A 21,107-nucleotide genomic window follows, 5' to 3' on the forward strand; every position below is an offset into this window, starting at 1 on the left:
GAGCATATGTTTGGTCTATGATCTTTTGATGATGTTAATAGAAACCTTTAATGAAACATTCAAAGACTGCCATTGCTGATCACTTTCTAAAAATATAAGTATGATCGACCATTACAGGAAGGTGTCGCTTGTCAAAGTAGCCATATTCATTTAGAAATACTCACAGATGGGTTGGGGATTAAGATTAGAGATATCTGTGCCCAGGTTACATAAAACACTGTAACTAGGAAAGCAGGAAAAGTAGCTGTTTGATATGCTGAAAAAAATATATATGATAAATGATTTATGGGAAAAATGACAGTAAATGTTAATTTCATATAGAAAAATAAGGATTACACACATAAGCGCTACTTATGTTTGTGAATTGAACAGTTTTAGGCCAAAATTTATTATGGAAGAAAATTAATGGCATTATTATAACCTTCGTGAACTGAACCTTTTTAGGCTGTGTTCACAGAAGTGATTATGAATGAGCAGCGGATTCCTGCAGAAAGAATCAGTGGATTTCTATGGCAGAAATCACATGTCCATGTGCACATTTACGGCCACATAACACCAGCTTTCAAGATGGCAATAACTGTGCTTTAAAATTGGTGTGTATTGAGAAAGCAGGAGCTGTTTGAGGAGAAGCCAGTCCCAAAGGCTGCATTCACATGGGTAATTATGACCAAACATAAACTTATATATGACAAATCCAAGTGAGTATAAAAGCTTGTGACACATATGTGCAATACAATCATGTGTAATATATCAGACAAAGGTGCAAATCACATAAATAGATAACAGCCATTCTGTGTCAAAAATGTCAATAAAATGAACAAGTGTTGAGGATAAATATCACTGCAGTGACAGAGTGTCAACTGCTTCAATCCAAAAATTGCAGATGATGCCTGCTTCACCTTCATAGCCTAATAACACTGGTAAACATCTCCTCCAGATGGTCATGTACCACCACAGAACGAGAGGCTAAATAGTGCAGTACCATTTAAACCAATACATATTTATTTAGTAAATGTACTCCCAAAAGACTAGAGGAGAACAGTGGGTGTGATGTCACCGCGGGCTCTGACCAACGCGTTTCATCATAGCAGACATCATCAGGAACTGTGAAGGTGTGATGCTGACTTAACTGGCTGGAGCTGCTTGGATCCGTTGTGACACAGCAGTCTGACTTCTTATAACCTAGAGGTCAACCTTTCTGGTAAGGAGTGTGTGCCCCTGGAGGGTTTTGGATTGAAGCAGTTGGCACTAGATATTTACACGTATTCACTTTATGGGCATTTTTGGTACCGAGTGGCTGTTTTCTATTAATGTGATTTGCACCTTTTTCTGATATGTTACACAGGATTGTATTGCACATACAGTATGTGTCACAAGGTTTTCTACTCACTTGGATTTGTGATATTTGTTGTGATTCCTAAAGGGATAGAGAACCTTGTTTTATATATTAAGTATCTGGCCAGTATTCTGATGTGGGAGTGCTGCCATTCCACATTTCATTGACTCAATATTTAGTTTCATTGAGTGCAGGTTTTTTTTTTCAGTTTTTTTACTTATGACCAAACAGCTGATTATTGTAGCAAGAATCAGTGGGAGTCCTACAGCAGGAATCACAGGTCTGGGCCTGTTATAGCATCCAGGGTTGATTATCTGTCCCTAATCACAAGTAATCACTTCATGTGTGATTGCATATAGTCAGCTGTGGCCACTTGTTATTCATTTGTACAGGTTTCCCAGCTGCAGCTGTTTGGATGGACCTGTGATTCTTGTGGCAGGAATCCCCTGATTCTAGCCACAATAATTTGCTGTTTTGGTCCTAATCGCCCATGTGAACACAGCCCTAGGAATTGGCTTCTCCTTAAACAGCTCTTTTTCCTGCTTATTAGTACACTACACTAATAATCTTTGTGAATTGACTGCTTATCCCTGTGTTAAAGACTAACTCCTCTTCTGTTGGACAAAAAAAAAAAATCCCTTCTGGGTGAACATTGTACATTGCAGGAATTTTTATAAACATTGTTGCAGATTCCTACCTGTTATTGCTCTAAAGAAATAGCTGTTTGTGTGCAGAGTGATTCTGAATGGGAGCAACCTTTTCATTTGTAATCAGCTGATGCACTTGCAGTGTTCTGATGAGGAAAGTTGCAGGGTCTGCATCCCTTTAGAAGTAATTAAACCTTTGGGAGTAGCTCGCCAAAAGTGAAATGTTTGTTTCAGAGAATGCCTGAAACCTGACTTGTATCTAAAGCTTCATTCACACTAGGGCATTTCAAATCGCTGGTTTAATTGCCATGATGCTGCCCTTGATGTGAAAATGTGAAAACTCGTGATCTCGTGTTCAGGAGCCATTCATTTAAAAAACGCGCTGCTATCACAGCAAAAACACCTGTGCATTTTCAGCTGCCATTAAAATGAATGGTACCTAAACATGCAATTGCACGCTTTCAAACTTCCACAGCTAGTTTTCAAATGGTGGGCAGAATCACTGTGATTCTGCTCACGATTTGAAACAACCTAGTGTGAATGGAGCTCTAGTGCGAGCTTCTTGGAAAATCAGTGAGCTATTTGTGCAATTGCACAAGAACAATTTACATTTCTGGGGAAGTTCTGTACAATAATTGTGTACAGAAGGCCTCCAGGTTGCCATATTGCATTGAGTTTTACAAAAAGCTACTGTGCTGCAGATTGTAAAGGAAAAGTAATTTTTAATTAACCTTTACATAACAATATGGCTTGTGAAAGCAATATTATATGCTATATTGTTTTGTTTTTTTCCCTGCAGAAGTGGAGTTACCCTTCTAAAGCTTTGTGAATTGACCCTATGGCTGTTAAAATAAGTTATAACCACACTACTAGTGGTACTACTTACAGAGCCATATTATGCACCTTTGTGAATTGAGCCTTTGGACATATGAGGAGTGTAAGACACAGTATCAAGTAAAATGATGATCAAACAAGAGCATTTGTGAATTGAGCCACATAGGTGTCCTAGTTGTATGAGCACATAGTTTACAGTCAGATGTCCAGAGATGAGCTCATCTTCACAAAATGAAAGCAAGTTCATGCATGGAAGACATCCTGCAATGTCTCTGCCTGGAAAGGCATAAGTATATGTGCTTGTATAATACATGCCATTTTATGTACAACTCTGTAGATAACAGCCAGGAGAAAGCAGAAAACATTTTTTGTTCTTTTGCCTCAATCTGTTGTTATTGTATGTCTTCTGATTAATCTTTTTTTTTTTTTTTTTTTGTATTTAGGATATCACTACATCTGTCTCAGGAATGAAATTAATCAGCCTCTGTGTCTCCCGGCTTTGCTTGTCTATACCGAAGTAAATGACTATATTCCCGATAACCATCAAGGTCAGTGATAACAGATCCTATTTGAGATGCCTACAAAATGGTTTCTTTGTATAAACATCCTTTCACCTGTGACCCTTGACCCATAACTTTTTATGAGTTCTAATATATTTTATTATTGTTTCACTTTGTCGTCTTCCATGGAATAACCACTAACTTCCCCCACAGAGTACATCAAAGCTCTGATGTTCCCCACCCAACATGTCAGTCTGGATGAGAGGGCCAAGAAACTTGTGGCTCTGATTGGAGACACTGAGGTACAGTAAACACTGGGACATTCATGAGAAACATACATGCATTCATTCGTAATAAAAAGGCTGAGCGTATTTAATGCGGTAGTTTGTAATGTGCAGGACTCTAAACCAATCAATCAAAAGTGATATTTCTCCGATCTGATTTCAGCTTTGTTTGGTAGCTAGGAATTACTCAGTAAACACATTATCATTTATGATTAAAGGGTCAGTCTACCTAGGATTGACACTTTATGCTTGGAGCAGGTGGGCTGAGTTAGTTCCTGGCTTTTTTAATGCTCAAGTCTGTTCTTATGTGATTAGAATTATGGGTGTTCCCTCCTACTTTTGCATGTTCCAAGAGGTCCTGTTGCATTCTCTGTACCTTAAAATAAAATATCCAATGTGGATTTTGGGACCCCCTTAATAATGGCCACAGAAGGTGTGTAGACCCAGGAACTGTAATGCACAAATCTTGCTAATACAGTCCCGAAGATATATTAAAAAAAAACTGGTGGGCTAAAGCCGAAGTTCACTTTTTGCAAGAAAGTGCTGCATCAGGGGGAAAGAGAGTGTAGTGCACATGCATGGCTTTTGGACCAGGAAGAGTGCTAGCTTCTGTGATCTTGGGAGTGAGTGTTCAACATACAGAACGCAACACGTCCGGATGCAGGAATGATTGTATGGACGTTTTTTGGCTGTTTTTTGTGGTGACAATTCCTTACAAGACTGGCACTTGCATTAATTGCAATTTTTCAAACCTGCTCTGTTTTTTTTCTTAAACCTGCTGGGGCCCTTGTCTATGTGGTCACATTCAAAGGTGAACTTGGCCTTTAACTCTCCTGCATCTGCCCAAACACAGAGTTTTGGAAGAACAGACCCTAACGTAAATTCATTAGTGGCTGGTATATTCATATATGTGAACAGGGAGGTGCAGCGCTGTATAACCAAACAAATAATAATTACACAATAGTGAACAGTGACTGTAAATTAGTAATGCCACTATATGGTGGCTCTAGGTGAAGAGAGTGAAAAACAGTCCAATGAAGGAGTGCTCTTAAGATCCAGGGTGATCTTCAGACGTCCAATATACAGGACCATCGGGTGATAAAATATAAAGACTGCGCACTCACCAGATACGCAATCTTTATGCGCATTTGTGTAAAATTATCACTAGACCTCCTGTATCATCATCCTGGTCTGGTCAGATCTGGTCAGCATATCCCTCATGGCCCGGTAACTGGATGGATGCAGCTGTTCCGTAGACTTGGCCGGTTCTCACCAGAACTCAAATAAATAGAAAGGGCCACATAGTGTAATATCCTCAGGTATCTTTATTGAAGGCACAGGATAGCAGAAAATCCAACTTACAAAAAATACTGACCCAGGTATGAATCAAAGATGGCCGCCGGGGCCCCTCGTGGCGCCGGCGGTGAAGCGTCCAACCTGCTGTAGCTATCCCTGACGCGTTTCGAGCGAAGGCTCGTAGTCATAGGGGTGCAGCTTACTTAGGTAAGCTGCACCCCTATGACTACGAGCCTTCGCTCGAAACGCGTCAGGGATAGCTACAGCAGGTTGGACGCTTCACCGCCGGCGCCACGAGGGGCTCCGGCGGCCATCTTTGATTCATACCTGGGTCAGTATTTTTTGTAAGTTGGATTTTCTGCTATCCTGTGCCTTCAATAAAGATACCTGAGGATATTACACTATGTGGCCCTTTCTATTTATTTGAGTTCTGGTGAGAACCGGCCAAGTCTACGGAACAGCTGCATCCATCCAGTTACCGGGCCATGAGGGATATGCTGACCAGATCTGACCAGACCAGGATGATGATACAGGAGGTCTAGTGATAATTTTACACAAATGCGCATAAAGATTGCGTATCTGGTGAGTGCGCAGTCTTTATATTTTATCACCCGATGGTCCTGTATATTGGACGTCTGAAGATCACCCTGGATCTTAAGAGCACTCCTTCATTGGACTGTTTTTCACTCTCTTCACCTAGAGCCACCATATAGTGGCATTACTAATTTACAGTCACTGTTCACTATTGTGTAATTATTATTTGTTTGGTTATACAGCGCTGCACCTCCCTGTTCACATATATGCTATTGAAGGTTTGATACGGTGCCTTTTGGGTGTACAGCTGCTGCTTATTATATATTATCACATAAGCGCTCACTTATCTTCTGTTTTTCCTGGTATATTCATATGAAGGAAGAAAAAACACCTAATATTTTGTGAGAGACATTTGACCCTTTCTGTATTACTGTGCTCATGCACATGAGTGTCTGAACCACTCAGTGTCTGTTTCTTTAGGGCACCTAAATAGACTTCTGTGCTGTGGTTTGCAGGGTTTTTTCACCATCTAATCTATACCCTTGTCATGTATAATAGTGCTGAGTACCGGGGTGTTCAGGCGTGATACACATAAAGCTCTCAACCCCTTAAAGCTTGTTGGCACAGTATGCTTTAAGGAACCTTTTATCATCTAGACCAGCACCTCTGTGACTGGAGTTTAAATACTTTCACCAGCTAATGTGATGGCTCACAAAAAGTTAATCCCTCTTTATGGTCTTTTGTGTATAATATACAACATAAAAATGAACAAGTAAGCACAAACCCATAGTTGTCTCATCAGATAATCGGTTGACTGCAGGAGACCTTTTCGCTATATAATCAGTAGATTATGTGTAAAATGACTATGTTTTCCATCTTAACCCTCGTTTTGGGCACTGTAACCTTGCATGCACAACATAGAGTAGCTTTGCCATTTAATTACTTTGGGGGAGATTTACTAATACTGGAGCACACAGAATCTGGTGCGGCTGTGCATAGTGACCAATCAGCTTCTAACTTCAGCTTGTTCTATTAATCTTTGATAGTTAAACCTGGAAGCTAATTGGTTAATATGCAGTTGAACCAGGTTCTGTGTGCTCCATTTTTAATCTCCTCCAGTGTTTTCATTGTCATGCACACATGCAATTGCTCTTTTTTGAAAATAAAAAAATTGTTTGTTAGTATTTTTTTTTTTGTATACAAATTTATAATCTCGTTCTTATATACACAGCTGTGCAAAAATTTTAGGCGGGTATGAAAAAATGATATAAATCGAGAATGCTTTAGGAATTAGAAGTGTTAATACTTTATTTTTATCAATTAACAAATGGAAAGTAAATGAACAGAAGAGAAATATTTGGTGTGACCACCCTTTGCCTTCAAAACAGCATCAATTCTTCTAGGTACACTTGCACACAGTTTTTCAAGGAAATCGGCAGGTAGGTTGTTCCAAACATCTTGGAGAACTGTCCACAGATCTTTCGTGTATGTAAGCTGCCTCAAATCCTTCTGTCTCTTCATGTAATCCCAGATGATGAGATCAGGGCTCTGTGGGGACCAAGCCATCGCTTCCAGGACACCTTGTTCTTCCTTACACCGAAGAAAGTTCTTAATGACATTGGCTATATGTTTGGGGTCATTGTCCTTATGTAGAAGAAATTTGGGGCCAATCACACACCTCCCTGATGGTATGGCATGATGGAGAAGTATCTGCCTGTATTTCTCTTCCCTCATCATATCACGACTCGATTACTGCAACTCCCTCCTCACTGGCCTCCCCCACCACAGACTATCCCCGCTTCAGTTGATCCTGAATACGGCTGACAGACTCATCCACCTTACCAACCGCTCCGTTTCCGCCACCCCCCTCTGCCAATCCCTCCACTGGCCTCCAATTGCCCAACGGATCAAATTCAAAATGCTTACACTGATGTACAAAGCTGTCCATAATACCGCCCCAAACTACATCACTGACCTAATATCCAAATACCACCCAAAATGCACTCTCCGCTCCTCACAAGACCTCCTTCTCTCTAGTTCCCTGGTCTCCTCCTCCCATGCCTGCCTCCAGGACTTCTCCAGGGCATCACCCATCCTCTGGAACTTTCTACCCCAATCCATCAGACTATCGCCTACTCCCCTCTCCTTTAGGCGCACCCTGAAAACCCACCTCTTCAGGGAAGCCTACCCCGCCCCCTGCTAATTGCTGATCTCCTCCACTCTTCCTACCACTCCATCCCCCACAGCTTTTCCTCCTGTACCACTATCCCCCCCCTCCCCCCTCCTAGATTGTAAGCTCCAAGGAGCAGGCCCCTCGAACCCCTCGTGTATCGCATTGTATTGTTATTGTACTGTCTCATGTATTGTCTCCCATTGTAATGTACAGCGCTGAGCGAACCATTGGTGCTTTATAAATACTGTATAATATTAATAATTTCTCAGCATTGAGGACATCATTGATCTTGACCAAATCTCCAACTCCATTTACAGAAATGCAGCCCAGACTTGCAAGGAACCTCCACCATGTCTCTCTGTTGCCTGCAGACACTTATTATTGTACAGCTCTTCAGCCCTTCCCGAACAAACTGCCTCCTGCTACAGACAAATATTTAAAATTTTGACTCGCCAGTCCAGAGCACCTGCTGCCATTTTTCTACCCTCCGGTTCCTATGTTTTAGTGCACAGTTGAGTCGCTTAACCTTGTTTCCACATCAGATGTATGGCCTTTTGGCTTCAATTCCTCCATGAAGACCACTTCTGGCCAGACTTTTACAGACAGTAGATGGGTGTACCTGGGTTCTACTGGTTTCCACCAGTTCTGTGCTGATGGCACTATGTCTTTCATCTGTTGCATTAAGTTTCCTTGGCCTTTGTGCTTCTTCAAAAGAGCTTGAACAGCACATCTTGAAACCCCAGGATACTTTAACCACTTGCCTACCAGGCACTTATACCCCCTTATTTACCAGGCCAATTTTCAGCTTTCAGCGCTGCCGCACTTTGATTGACAATTGCGCGGTCATGCAACATTGTACCCATATGAAATTTTGATAATTTTTTTCTCACAAATAGAGCTTTCTTTTGGTGGTATTTAATCGCCACTGGGCGCTTTACTTTTTGCGCTATAAATAAAAAAAGTGCAAAAAATTTGAAAAAAAAAAGTTTCTTTGTTTCTATTATAACATTTTTCAAACAGGTATTTTTTCTCCTTCACTGATGTGCGTTGATGAGGCGGCACTGATAGGCGGCACTGATGGGCACTGATAGGCAGCACTAAAGGGCACTGATAGGCAGTACTAATGAGGTGGCACGGATAGGCGGCACTGATAGACAGCACTAATGAGGTGTCACGGATAGGCGGCACTAATATGCAGCACTGATAGGCGGCACTGATAGGTGACACTGATGATGGATACTGATAGACGGCACTGACTGGCATCACTGCTGGGCACTGACTGGCGGCACTGACTGGCACAACCCCTGGGCACTGACTGGTGGCACTGACTGGCAGCACTGGTGGGTGGCACTGGTGGGCAGCACAGGTGGGTGGGCACAGGTTGGTGGCACTGCTGGGCACAGGTAGGTGGCACTTCTGGGCACAGGTGTGTGACACTGCAGAGTGGCACAGGTGGGTGCACTGCTGGGCACAGGTGGGTGCACTGCTGGGCACAGGTGGGCGCACTGCTGGGCACAGGTGGGCGGAACTTGCGGGTGGCACTGCTGGGCACCGATCATCAGGGCACTGATCATCAGTGCCCTGATGATCGGTGCCGATCACCGCTCTGACAACTGCCGGTTCTCAGCAGTACTTTCCTCACGATCTGACAGCGTGAGGAAAGTGCAGCCGAGAACCGGCACTTGCATTTCCCTCTGATCAGCGTGTCAATGAACACCGCTGATCACGTGGTAAAAGGCCGCTGTGATTGGCCTTTTACCACATCACGTGATCAGCTGTGTCCGTAGGACACAGCGATCACGGAGATCGCCGGGTGCGCGCCCCCTGGGGCACGCAGGAGAGCGCGTTCTGGGGGGACGTCATATGACGTCCACTCAGAACTGGCCGGCCGCAGTGCAGCCGTCATTCGGCTATCTGCGGTCGGCTACTAGTTAATAAAAGCGTCTGTAACACACTGCCACCACAGACAGATGTATTCAGAGGATTATCACATACAGAAGCACTCTTCAGAGACAGGGATTCTTTAGTTTGTATTAAAAGCTTTAGAGTTCAACACTTTTCAGAAAATAGGATTTATTACTACAAAGGTAAAAATGGTGCAATTAAAATATTTACAGAAAAAGATGTAACAAATATATATATAAAGAGAGTAATAAAACAACAGAGAAATAAAAGAAAGAAGTTCAGAAGGCAGAATACTTGCGAAAGTCCTTGGTTTGAGCAGAGTCCAATCGTCCGAAGAAAAGGTTGCCTTGGCTCTCAAAAGATGGTTCCTGATGTTAAAAGGGAGAGCTCACTTTTCTCCAGGCTGTCAGTCTTTTTCTATTATCTCAAAGGGGTGTCTCCTGAGAACAAATAGCCAATCACCTCACCAAGGTTAGGACCAAATCCCTTACAAGTTCATACTAGAGTCAATAACCTTCAATAGGTACAGGTAGCATCCTAGCAACTGGCAGATTAATATTTAGAATCATATTCCAAATGCGCAGATACCAAACTGTAGCATATCCTGCCTCTCCGGATAAAATAAATTGCTTTCTACTCTCTTGTAGGCGCTACATAGGGATGTAAGGTGTCATGTGACTCATATTAAAATGACCTATCCGAATATATACTCCATATCAATGTGCCCAGTTCCTGCTGAAGTTTATGAATTTGTATAAAAAATTACTCTAGCATCATGTCTCTATGCGCACAATTGTCACACATACCTATTGGGTGGGTGTTATACATTCCCTTAACAAGGTATTCCAGACTTCAATCCAGCTAGACCCTAAACAATGCATATTAGGTATTGTTGACTCCCCGTAATTGCAAACTGTTACGTTTGAGGCCATTAATAGAGCACTATTTCAGGCATGTAAGCTTAAGTCAGCAGACCCACCTACACATGCAGAATGGTTTAAACAAGGGGGAGATACTCTGAGATTGGAAAAATGTATTTACAAACATAGGGGGTGTTTGAGAAGTTATGGGCTCCATGGCTTGATACTCCAGGATTTAGTCCACTCAGTATAGTTATTGGAAGGATCCTTTAAAAAGGTTACTTGCACTTTCTGTGTTGTATTTATATTAGCTATACTTTTGCCATTTCCTCACTTCAGTTTCATTATTTGTATAAAAATTATCAAAAATTATCATATAAAAAAAGTGCAAAAAATTTGAAAAAAAAAAGTTTCTTTGTTTCTATTATAAAATTTTTCAAACAGGTATTTTTTCTCCTTCACTGATGTGCGTTGATGAGGCGGCACTGATGGGCACTGATGGGCACTGATAGGCAGCACTAAAGGGCACTGATAGGCAGTACTAATGAGGTGGCACGGATAGGCGGCACTGATAGACAGCACTAATGAGGTGTCACGGATAGGCGGCACTAATATGCAGCACTGATAGGCGGCACTGATAGGTGACACTGATGATGGGTACTGATAGACGGCACTGACTGGCATCACTGCTGGGCACTGACTGGCACAACCCCTGGGCACTGACTGGTGGCACTGACTGGCAGCACTGGTGGGTGGCACTGGTGGGTGGGCACAGGTGGGTGGCACTGCTGGGCACAGGTAGGTGGCACTTCTGGGCACGGGTGGGTGCACTGCTGGGCACAGGTGGGTGATCTGCTGGGCACAGGTGGGCGGAGCTAGTGGGCGCACTGCTGGGCACAGGTGGGCGGAACTTGTGGGTGGCACTGCTGGGCACCGATCATCAGGGCACTGATCATCAGTGCCCTGATGATCGGTGCCGATCCCCGCTCTGACAACTGCCGGTTCTCAGCAGTACTTTCCTCACGATCTGAAAGCGTGAGGAAAGTGCAGCCGAGAACCGGCACTTGCATTTCCCTCTGATCAGCGTGTCAATGAACACCGCTGATCACGTGGTAAAAGGCTGCTGTGATCGGCCTTTTACCACATCACGTGATCAGCTGTGTCCGTAGGATCGCCGGGTGCGCGCCCCCTGGGGCGCGCAGGAGAGCGCGTTCTGGGAGGACGTCATATGACGTCCACTCAGAACTGGCCGGCCGCAGTGCAGCCGTCATTCGGCTATCTGCGGTCGGCAACTAGTTAAAAGGCAGTATAACTACCTTGTGTCTTATTGCTGTGCTCAGTCTTGCCATGGTGGAATGACCTGTGACCTGAAACTGTCTTTCATAACCTCACTTTAGTAGCAGAGTTTGGCTGTTCCTCACCCAGTTTTAAGCTTCCTACACAGCTTTCTGTTTCAGTTTAATGACTGTGTTTCAGCCTACATATGAAATTGATGATCATTAGCACCTGCTTGGTATGATTGGTTATTCATACACTTGACTCTAATGCAACAAAATCCCTGACTGTGAAAGTGTACAAAGTGTGCCAGTGTAAGAATTGATGCTGGTTGGAAGCCAAAGGGTACTCACCAAATTTTGATTTTGATTTTTCTTCTGTTCGTTTGTTTACTTTGCATCTTCAAAATTGATAAAAAATAAACATTTAAAATATATCTTTTTGAAAGCATTCTTACTTTACAGCATTTCTTCACACCTCGCACAGTACTGTGTGTATACTTTTTTTTTTTTTTTTGCTAGACTTTTTCCATGAGAAAAGCCCAGCACTGCTTCTGCACTTTTTGTCTGCTTCTGCATATTGAATGATGTGGGTCTAGTCTGATATCCTGCTATTCACAGCATAAAAGAAACACAAACCTTTTAAAATACTTCAGTACTAGCTTTACACTCTCTCTCCCTCCAAAAATAAACACCTATCAAAATATCTCATAGTCATGCACATAATATAATAAAAAGGAACATTAAAAATTCTTTTGTTTCATTTAAAGCCATCTTCAACATGAATATTCTGCCTAAATATTTGATTTATGTTTTAACTGTGTGTAGGGTTAGGCAAGCTGGGAATTGTAAATTTATAGCAAGTGGTATAAAATGTCAAGCTTTATTGCTAGGTCAGGCGCAGTGCAGTCTTTGAAAGACAGACCTTTTGTAAAACATCCAGAAATAACTCCTCTTCTGTGTCCACTGCAGCCCAGCAATGCAGATAAACCACAAGAGAAGAAAAAGACGGAAATAGCAAGTGTCACTCCTCAGATACCTACAGGTATCAAGAAGCAATCCATTACACCGCTATCACCTATAGGTATGTCATAACACCTTCCTTCACTGCTTGTGCGCACAATACCAGTGGACATGATGCATTGCTTTTTTTTTTTTTTTTTAATACTCAAGTGATTTGTTTTTTTCGTTTAAAAGATTGCTCATGCCTTCTAGAACTGTTCAGACTATGCAATGGATGAGTATACATATTCTAAATGTTTCTCGCCATGTAACGCGTTATATTTGGCTAGTCCTTTGCTGCCCCCTGGTGTTCCAGTGTAAATGTTTAAAAGATTTATTTAAAAGGAAATGTCACCTTGCTAGAACAGAGATCAAACTTTGATCAAACTTATTAGATGTAATAATGTAGATAGCCTGGAGACAATCATGTCTGACACTCTGCATTATTACTTGTTGATCTCAATAGGCATCTCTGATTATGTACAAGATATTTTGAATTTGCTCTGTACAATGATGAAATGAATGTCATTGTATCATTCAGTGATCATTTTGTTCATTTTTAAACCACATATTTTAGAATTTAGCATAGGATCAAGATTACAGTATTGGCTGTTTTATGCCTCAAGTCAAACGGCTCAAAATGCGTCTTTTTAAACTGTTTAAATTGTAAGTAAACCAAAGAACAAAAATGCAGGTTTTAGGGTTCTTTCCTCTATTTTCACCTGGTGCTTCTGACAATAACACATTTCTTGTCCTATGGTGACAAAATTTACACTTACAAACTTTTTTGTATCTGTGGAGCAGGAACTTTGTCATCCCAGGCTGCTCTCTGGATTTGGAAAAAGAAGTAAATAGGAACATGCTCACCCAGAACTGTCAAAGGTCATCCTTCTCTGTCAATCCTTGCAGTCATGCATCTCCAAGGAGATACCATGAGCCAAACAAAAGTCAGGGTGCACTGGGTTGTGTAGAATGTAATTTTTTAAAGCAATTAAAAAGGTGATACTGCACATACTTAAACCCATTTGGATCTCACATGTGTGTTGTAAATTAAGTCCATTTGCAGTTTGGATGTAAAGGAAACAGTCTGCCGTCTTCTGGCCAGCCTGAGGGGAATACTGCAAACTGGAACTAAAATTTGTACAATAGACGAACTGTGAAAATTGACCCATGATTGGGTGTATCTGGAAAGGTGAGTCTTGTGTCTGGTCACACTGTTTGCTGGTGCTGGTCGGGATGTGATGCTCACCAAGCTCAGCTTTAGACTACACAAAGAACAAAAAAAAACACAGGCAGAAAATGCCTAGTGCATTATCTTCAAGCACTTCAATAAAGGATAAAATATAAAAATTATGCTCACAAAGCCAGTGTGATTTAATAGCTTTGTATAAAACCCAAGAAAAAGGAGCAAGCTCATCATGGATCTCCTTAGGACCAAATGAATAATACCAGCTGATGCGTTTCAGGGGACATGCCTCTTTCTTCAGAGCAGAACTCCGCTTCAGAATACAGCAAAATTGCTCCGACCGCACACAGGATCAGCAGGTCTCTGATTAAGCCTTCCGTAGGTGAAATGCACTAGGAGGGGTTCTTCTATGGGTGGAGAACTGATCTGAAGCCAATTCTTAACTTTTACTATTTTAGTTTTACAGTCTGCTGATCTGTGTGCAGCTGGGCACCATTTTCCTGTAGATCATAATATGCCTGACCCAAGTGGAGTTTTAAGTGCGTTTTTATTACCTTTGTTACATTGACTTACTAAATTATATACTGCGTTATTTGTGCACCTTGACTTTTGTTTTTGGCTCCTGATATGGATATAAACACCTCATTTCCTGATCTTCATATTATAGGGTGAGGTGTTTTTTAGTTCCTATAAGAGAACTGGAAAAGCTGATAACATTGTTTTCTCCTGCAGTGTTTCTGTGAGTACCCCTTGTGGTAATCCCTACCTACATATTTAGCATGGTCTTCATGGCCTGGACAGCTTGCACGAACAGTGCAGGGGTTCTTAATGTCAGTTCCAAAGGACCTGACAGTGATAGCATACAGTTGCAAGAAAAAGTATGTGAACCCCTTGGGATTACGTGGAGTTTTGCATGAATTGGGCATAAAATGTGCTCTGAACGTCATCTAAGTCACAACAATAGAAGAACACAGTCTGCTGAACATAATACTACACAAACATTAGATGTTGCCATGGTTTAATTGCACATAACATGTAAACATTCACAGTGCAGGGAGGAAAAAGTATGTGAGGCCCTAGCTTAATGACTTCTCCCAGAGCTAATTGGAGCAAGGAGTGAGCCAACCTTGACTCCAATCAGTGTGATGATATTGGATGTGTTGCTGACAGCTGTCCTGCCCTTAAAAAACACACACCTGTTTTGGGTTTACTGGTTTCAAGAAGCACTGTCTGATGTGAACCATGCCTCGCAGAAAAGAGCTCTCAGAAGACCTACGATCAAGAATTGTTGACTTGCATGAAGCTGGAAAGGGTTACAAAAATATCTCCAAAAGCCTTGATGTTCATGTGTCCACGGTAAGACAGACTGTCTACAAATGGAGAAAGTTTAGCACTGTTGCTACTCTCCCTAGGCGTGGTCGTCCTGTAAAAATGACTGCAAGAGCACAGCGCAGAATGCTGCATGAGGTAAAGAAGAATCCCAGAGTGTCAGCTAAAGACCTACAGAAATCTCTGGCACATGCTAACATTTTTGTTGACACATCTACAATAAAGAAAACATTAAACAAGAATGGAGTACATGGGAGGACACCACGGAGGAAGCCATTGCTGTCCAAAAAGAATATTGCAGCACGTTTGAAGTTTGCAAAAGAGCACCTGGATGTTCCACAGCACTACTGGCAAAATATACTGTGGACAGATGAAACCAAGATTGAGTTGTTTGGGAAGAACACACAACACTATGTGTGGAGAAAAAAAGGCACAGCACACCAACATCAAAACCTCATCCCCACTGTAAAACATGGCAGAGGGAGCATCATGGTTTGGCGCTGCTTTGCTGCCTCAGGGCCTGGACGGATTGTTGTCATTGATGGGAAATTTTGCAGGAAAACGTACGACCATCTGTCCGCCAACTGAAGCTCCGCAGAGGATGGGTGATGCAACAGGACAATGACTCAAAGCATACAAGTAATTCAACAAAACAATGGCTGCAACAGCACAGAATATGCCTTCTGGAGTGGCCCAGTCAGAGTCCTGACCTCAACCCGATTGAAATGCTGTGGCATGACCTTAAGAGAGCGATTCATACCAGACATCCCAAGAATATTGCTACACTGAAACAGTTTTGTGGAGAGGAGTCGTCCAAAATTACTCCAGATCGTTGTGCAGGTCTGATCTGCAACTACAGGAAACGTTTGGTTGAGGTTATTGCTGCCAAAGGAGGGTCAACCAGTTATTAAGTCCAAAGGTTCACATACTTTTTTCTCCCTGCACTGTGAATGTTTATATGTTATGTGCAATTAAACCATGGCAATATCTAATATTTGTGTAGTATTATGTTCAGCAGACTGCGTTCTTCTATTGTTGTGACTTAGATGACGTTCAGAGCATATTTTATGCCCAATTCATGCAAAACTCCACGTAATCCCAAGGGGTTCACATACTTTTTCTTGCAACTGTAGATCACTCTGCAACTGTCATAGCACTCCTCTGAGTTTTCCTTCCTCAGTATTATTTAGGGAGCAATTTTCACCTACTGTGTCTGAGTTTATGGGCAGAATTGCAGCTATAATGATGGTGCTTCCATGCTGTCTCCTCCAGAGTCTCTCTAAATTCCCAGAGGCTGCAGTTGCTTCCACACAGTCGGTCGAGAAAGAGGAGGATTGTATATTATCCTTATTCGAGGACTTGGTGCACGAGAGGTCTACTGACATTATTCCAAAATTTAAGGATACCGCCTCAGCATTATTGTCAGGATCTGTACACTTTACAGTGCATTCCATATTGCATCTGGTCCTCTTTTGATTGACCTAACCCAAAAAATGTTGGTCATCAGAGCATCAGTGCAAGAAACACTTCTTGTGTCTGCCCTTTGATGGACAAGTGTCTCTTCGGTGAATCAATGGACATCTTCATTAAAGGATAAGTTTAACTTTTAACAAAAAATAAATGCACCTTTTTTTTGCAGGTAAAAAATTTAGCATTTATATTTTTTTGTTTCTGTAGCCTCTAAAGTATTGCACCAGTGATCAGATTGCTGGTGCCTTGCAGGTCTCCCCCTGATCTGTCAGTATATCTGCTTACTCGTACATCCCAACCAAATGGGCAAGCAGATACTCGCTGACAGGAAAGCTCAATGACCACCACAGCGCTGTGGAGCACCGTGGTAGTTCATTGAAAAGCCGACAGTCGCTCATTCATTCACAGAACACCAAAAATGTTTTTTTAAAATTTGGATGGCTAGCGGGGAGGGAAGATCCCTCGCTAGCTGCTACAACAGGGAGAGGGGTGCAATTGCCAGTCCAAAGGTAACCTGTTACACCCTGAATATGGGTGTAACCTGTTATGAAAGGGGAACTTATCCTTTAAGGAAGTCACTGGGGAAACGAGTACTCTTTTGCTCCCAAAAAAGAAGGCAAAGTCTTGAAAAACCTTCAACTCCTGAGGCAAAAAAAGGGGGTTCCTTCCATTTCCGTCAGGCCTCCAGGTCCAAAGCAAATCCTGGAATTCAGTTCAGCTGTAAGTTCTGGACCTCCAAGTTTGTGAACAAGTCATCCTGTCACTGAGGAGGCACCCCCATTTGTCAGGAGTAGAACATCTGTAGTCATGGCCATATAGTCCCAGGACATTTTAGATGTTTGGATCCGGGGAGCTATAGACTGACATTTCTGCCTATTTCATGTTGTCAGACATGGCAACATCAACCACAGTTTGGTTATATAATTTGAAAATCAAATTATATAACCAAATTATATAACCAAACGTTTTAGTTGACGTCAGATGTGAAACTAATGCGTTTGGTTATACAATTTGATTTTGCATGCATTGACGGTCAATACGGAGTGGGCACATACTATTTGAACCACATTTGAATGCTATGGAGGAGGCTGGAGCAGTTGCTTAATGATCATTCTTGAGCTGATTTTGACCACTCTATAACATGATGGTCAATACATCTGGTAAGCCTTCTTTGAGCACGGAGTGGGGTGATACGTGTTTCACGTGGATAACTTTTGGCCATCTAGCAATTGAAGATTCACGTTTGCACCTTTTTGGTATTTTCCATTTTTTTGGAAATGGGACTTGCTTTTATTTTCCATTTTTATACTATTTTCATATTGTATTGGAACCAATGTCACATCTAGCTTCATGGATGCACAGCTAGGATTGCATTATTATTGTTTATTTATACTTTTAGCACTTTATTTACACTTTATTTGTATGTCTTGCTAATTCTTTGTATCAGAATTTAGTGTTGGCAGCTTACGATCTATTTGAACCAGCACAGATTTTGATGGTATATTTGCATTGTACAATCTAATTTGTATTTAGAAACAGCAAGTAAGAAGGTTATCCAAACAGAATACAAAAGTTTAGGAGGGTCTTCATAGTTGTGGGTATATCTAAAGGAGATTGCACAGTGATTGTACAGTCATTTATTTTAATATGTGTGGCCATACACATAAGAATAAGTTTTTGAACATAAATATAATTGTTAGAAAAATACAAAGAATAATTTTGTTGAATAAGATTTCCAGCCCTGCCTAATTGGTAAAGATTGGTAAACTATTTGGTGTAATTGGTCCTTTCATTTAAACAATTCTCAAACAATCCTGCTGATGCATGTCTCACCAGGATAGGAATGGATCTTTGTAAGAGTCACCCTAACCTTGGTAGACAAATGTTGAATTTGAGCGCTTCAGTATCCTAAGCCATATCAAGGTCTGCTTTATTAACTCCTCCCTTCCTCTTGCCAAAATACAGTAAAATAAGAAAACAAACCTGGTGGGGAAATATTAGTAATTAGCATATACTTACCTTATCTCGCCCTACCCCGCCTTCTGTACTGCAGATGTTGATGTCACCATCCTTCCAGCAAGACCTCAGGGAATGCTGCATACCCCAAATTAGCCAGGAGGTGATTCTGCACAGTAGAGGAGTATAATCTACATTGGATTTAGATGCTCATTTTTAATGTCTTAGCTTAGCACTTGGGCTGAAGTTCAGAACAACTTTGTATGAAGCGCACCCAAGGTCCAATAGATTCATAACATTTGGTAAGGTTTTTTGAAACATTACCCGGAGCAGCCTCTGTTAGACCTAAGGTGAATGTAACTTTAAATTATGATTGTGTGGTTTCTTCTAGATTTACCAAGACAGTGTAGTGCGAGCCTATACTTGTTAGATATAAATTCAATGGAACAGCAGGCCCTTGTCATACATAGCTTTTGGCAAACGTTAGGGCCTGTGTCGACTAGCTTTGGACTTGTGTTGGACAACATGTTGTACTTTGCCTCGTATTCCTATGTGTTGTCTGAAGCTAACTGAGGTTTAACAAGGCACCTCTCCTCCTAGCACAGCAGACATACAACACATCTAGCAATAAGATAACTGATTTGATAGACAACACTTTTTGTTTCAGCTGAAATGTTCCAGACAAGCGCTTTGACATGGAGAAAGGTGCAGATCCTCAAAACACCCATCTCCTTGCTAGCTCAGTTAGCCTTAGGCAGCTTATAGGAAGGTGGGACAAAGTACTGCATGTAATTTGTACTAATGAGAACAAAACCAATAACAGAAATGATAGTGAGGGTGAGGAGATGCTCAGTCCCAGGCAAGGGTTAAACGACCCGACTCACAGTAAACTTATAATCAGCGCTCTGTGCAGGCTACTTAAGTTCCTAAACACCAAACTCAACTATGTCTTTATGGATCTGGTTTTGCGCTCAGACGTTTAGTCCTACTGGAACCAAAAAGAATCTACCTTTAACTGTTATCACAGGGTTGGAAGCATAGTTGTCCAAAATACCTTTGTATGCTGTGCTAATGACAACCTGTACATCAGCTACCACTGCTCCTGGTCACACCACATTCAGTCACTTAAGAACTATCCCTTTCCATCTGCGGATGTGGCTATTTGTTATGATTGACAAGACAGTGTGGGGTTGCCTAGTACATTCAGGTCTTTGTGGCTGGTCTGGCCTTTGTGGTCGCTGAGGTGACTTGCCAGGGTTAAGGGACATGTGATGTTTTTATCACTGACATGAGGTAAGATTGCCATTGGTCTATGTAAATAATCTCCACCCCCTGAAGGATATAAAATGCATTGGGCATATCCATCATACATGATATGGTTTTGGAATGTATACTATGTAACATGACTTGTTAATATGTGGGATAATGGAAACACAGTTTGGGACCATAACAGCCGCTGTTAGAGATGGTCAGCCTTGTTGGTTTTGCATGAGATTATTAGTAGTAGTAAACATATTGATTTTATATACCTGTTTTCATTGTGGAGTTCCTTAAGTCCTAAAGATTGGGTGTCAACATTAGAATTTATGGGATTTTGGCAGCCCCTCATATATAAAGTCACTCTAACTATAATTGTATATAATATTAACAGCAGCCTTCACTGAAAACACCTTAAATCAAAGTCTACATACTTTTGGTCATATAGTAGTTGTGATTGTTAGGTGTCCGCTGAGCTTTTGCCTCATGGTGTCTTTCATGCAGGTTTTTGATCCTCTGCCTTCTATGCTGCTTTGGCTATAAAATATATACAGTTTGGCCATATAGTGTATTCCTACATTTTTCAGACCCTCAGTCTTGTATGCTGTCCACAGAGTTTTGGCTATATACAGTAGTGTATATTGTGTTTTTGGCAAATTGTTTTTTTTTTGTTGCATTTTTCTGACCTCCTGTCTTCTACCTTGCTCTTAGTTTTGGCTATATAATGTCCTTCATGTATTTTCTGACCCTCTGTTTTCTATGGTGAATGTTTATTCATGCATTTTTCTTATCCTTTTGTTTTCTATAGCTCACCGGGATGACCTCATAGCAAGTGTATTAACAGGTAATTACGTACATGATTATTTTTATATTGTTGTGGGATTTGTGTACACCTGCCATGTCTTCCAAGGAATAAAATAACAATTTTATAGCAATGGCACATCCCAATTTTTTATTTTGACTGAAATACAAGCTGTGTCTTTCCAGCCATTTATCAGCATAGCAGAGTTGAAATAAGGAGGAAAGAGCTACTGTTCACTGATTTACAGTACACAGCTCATTAACCTCTAAGGGAGAACATTTTCAGCCCTCCGCTCATTAATTTCTATAGGGAAGGCAGAGTACAGTTTGAAATATCAAGTTTCAGTTCCACAATAACTTAAAATTTTGACTCCAAAGAAATCATGCGCTTACATGATAATAAGTCTTATCCAGAGCAGCAGTTTAACATTCCAAAATGAATAGTCTATAAAATGGTTACATT

General features: G+C 41.5%; 1 protein-coding gene across 2 annotated transcripts in view; it reads left to right on the plus strand.

Annotated features, from left to right (window-relative positions):
• PLCB3 (phospholipase C beta 3) overlaps positions 1–21,107 on the plus strand; it is a 246,502-nt gene that overhangs the window by 195,623 nt on the left and 29,772 nt on the right. For both annotated transcript variants that reach the window (XM_089652824.1, XM_089652823.1), the window contains exons 23-26: positions 3,261–3,365; positions 3,531–3,619; positions 12,616–12,727; positions 20,652–20,687. In XM_089652824.1, the coding sequence (XP_089508950.1) occupies positions 3,261–3,365; positions 3,531–3,619; positions 12,616–12,727; positions 20,652–20,687 (342 nt within the window). The remainder of the gene's footprint in view (positions 1–3,260; positions 3,366–3,530; positions 3,620–12,615; positions 12,728–20,651; positions 20,688–21,107) is intronic.

This window comes from Staurois parvus, unplaced genomic scaffold (assembly GCF_062004578.1).
Source record: "Staurois parvus isolate SC_StPar_1 unplaced genomic scaffold, SC_StPar_1.0 ptg000694l, whole genome shotgun sequence".
In the NCBI taxonomy this organism is placed as follows: Eukaryota; Metazoa; Chordata; class Amphibia; order Anura; family Ranidae; genus Staurois; species Staurois parvus.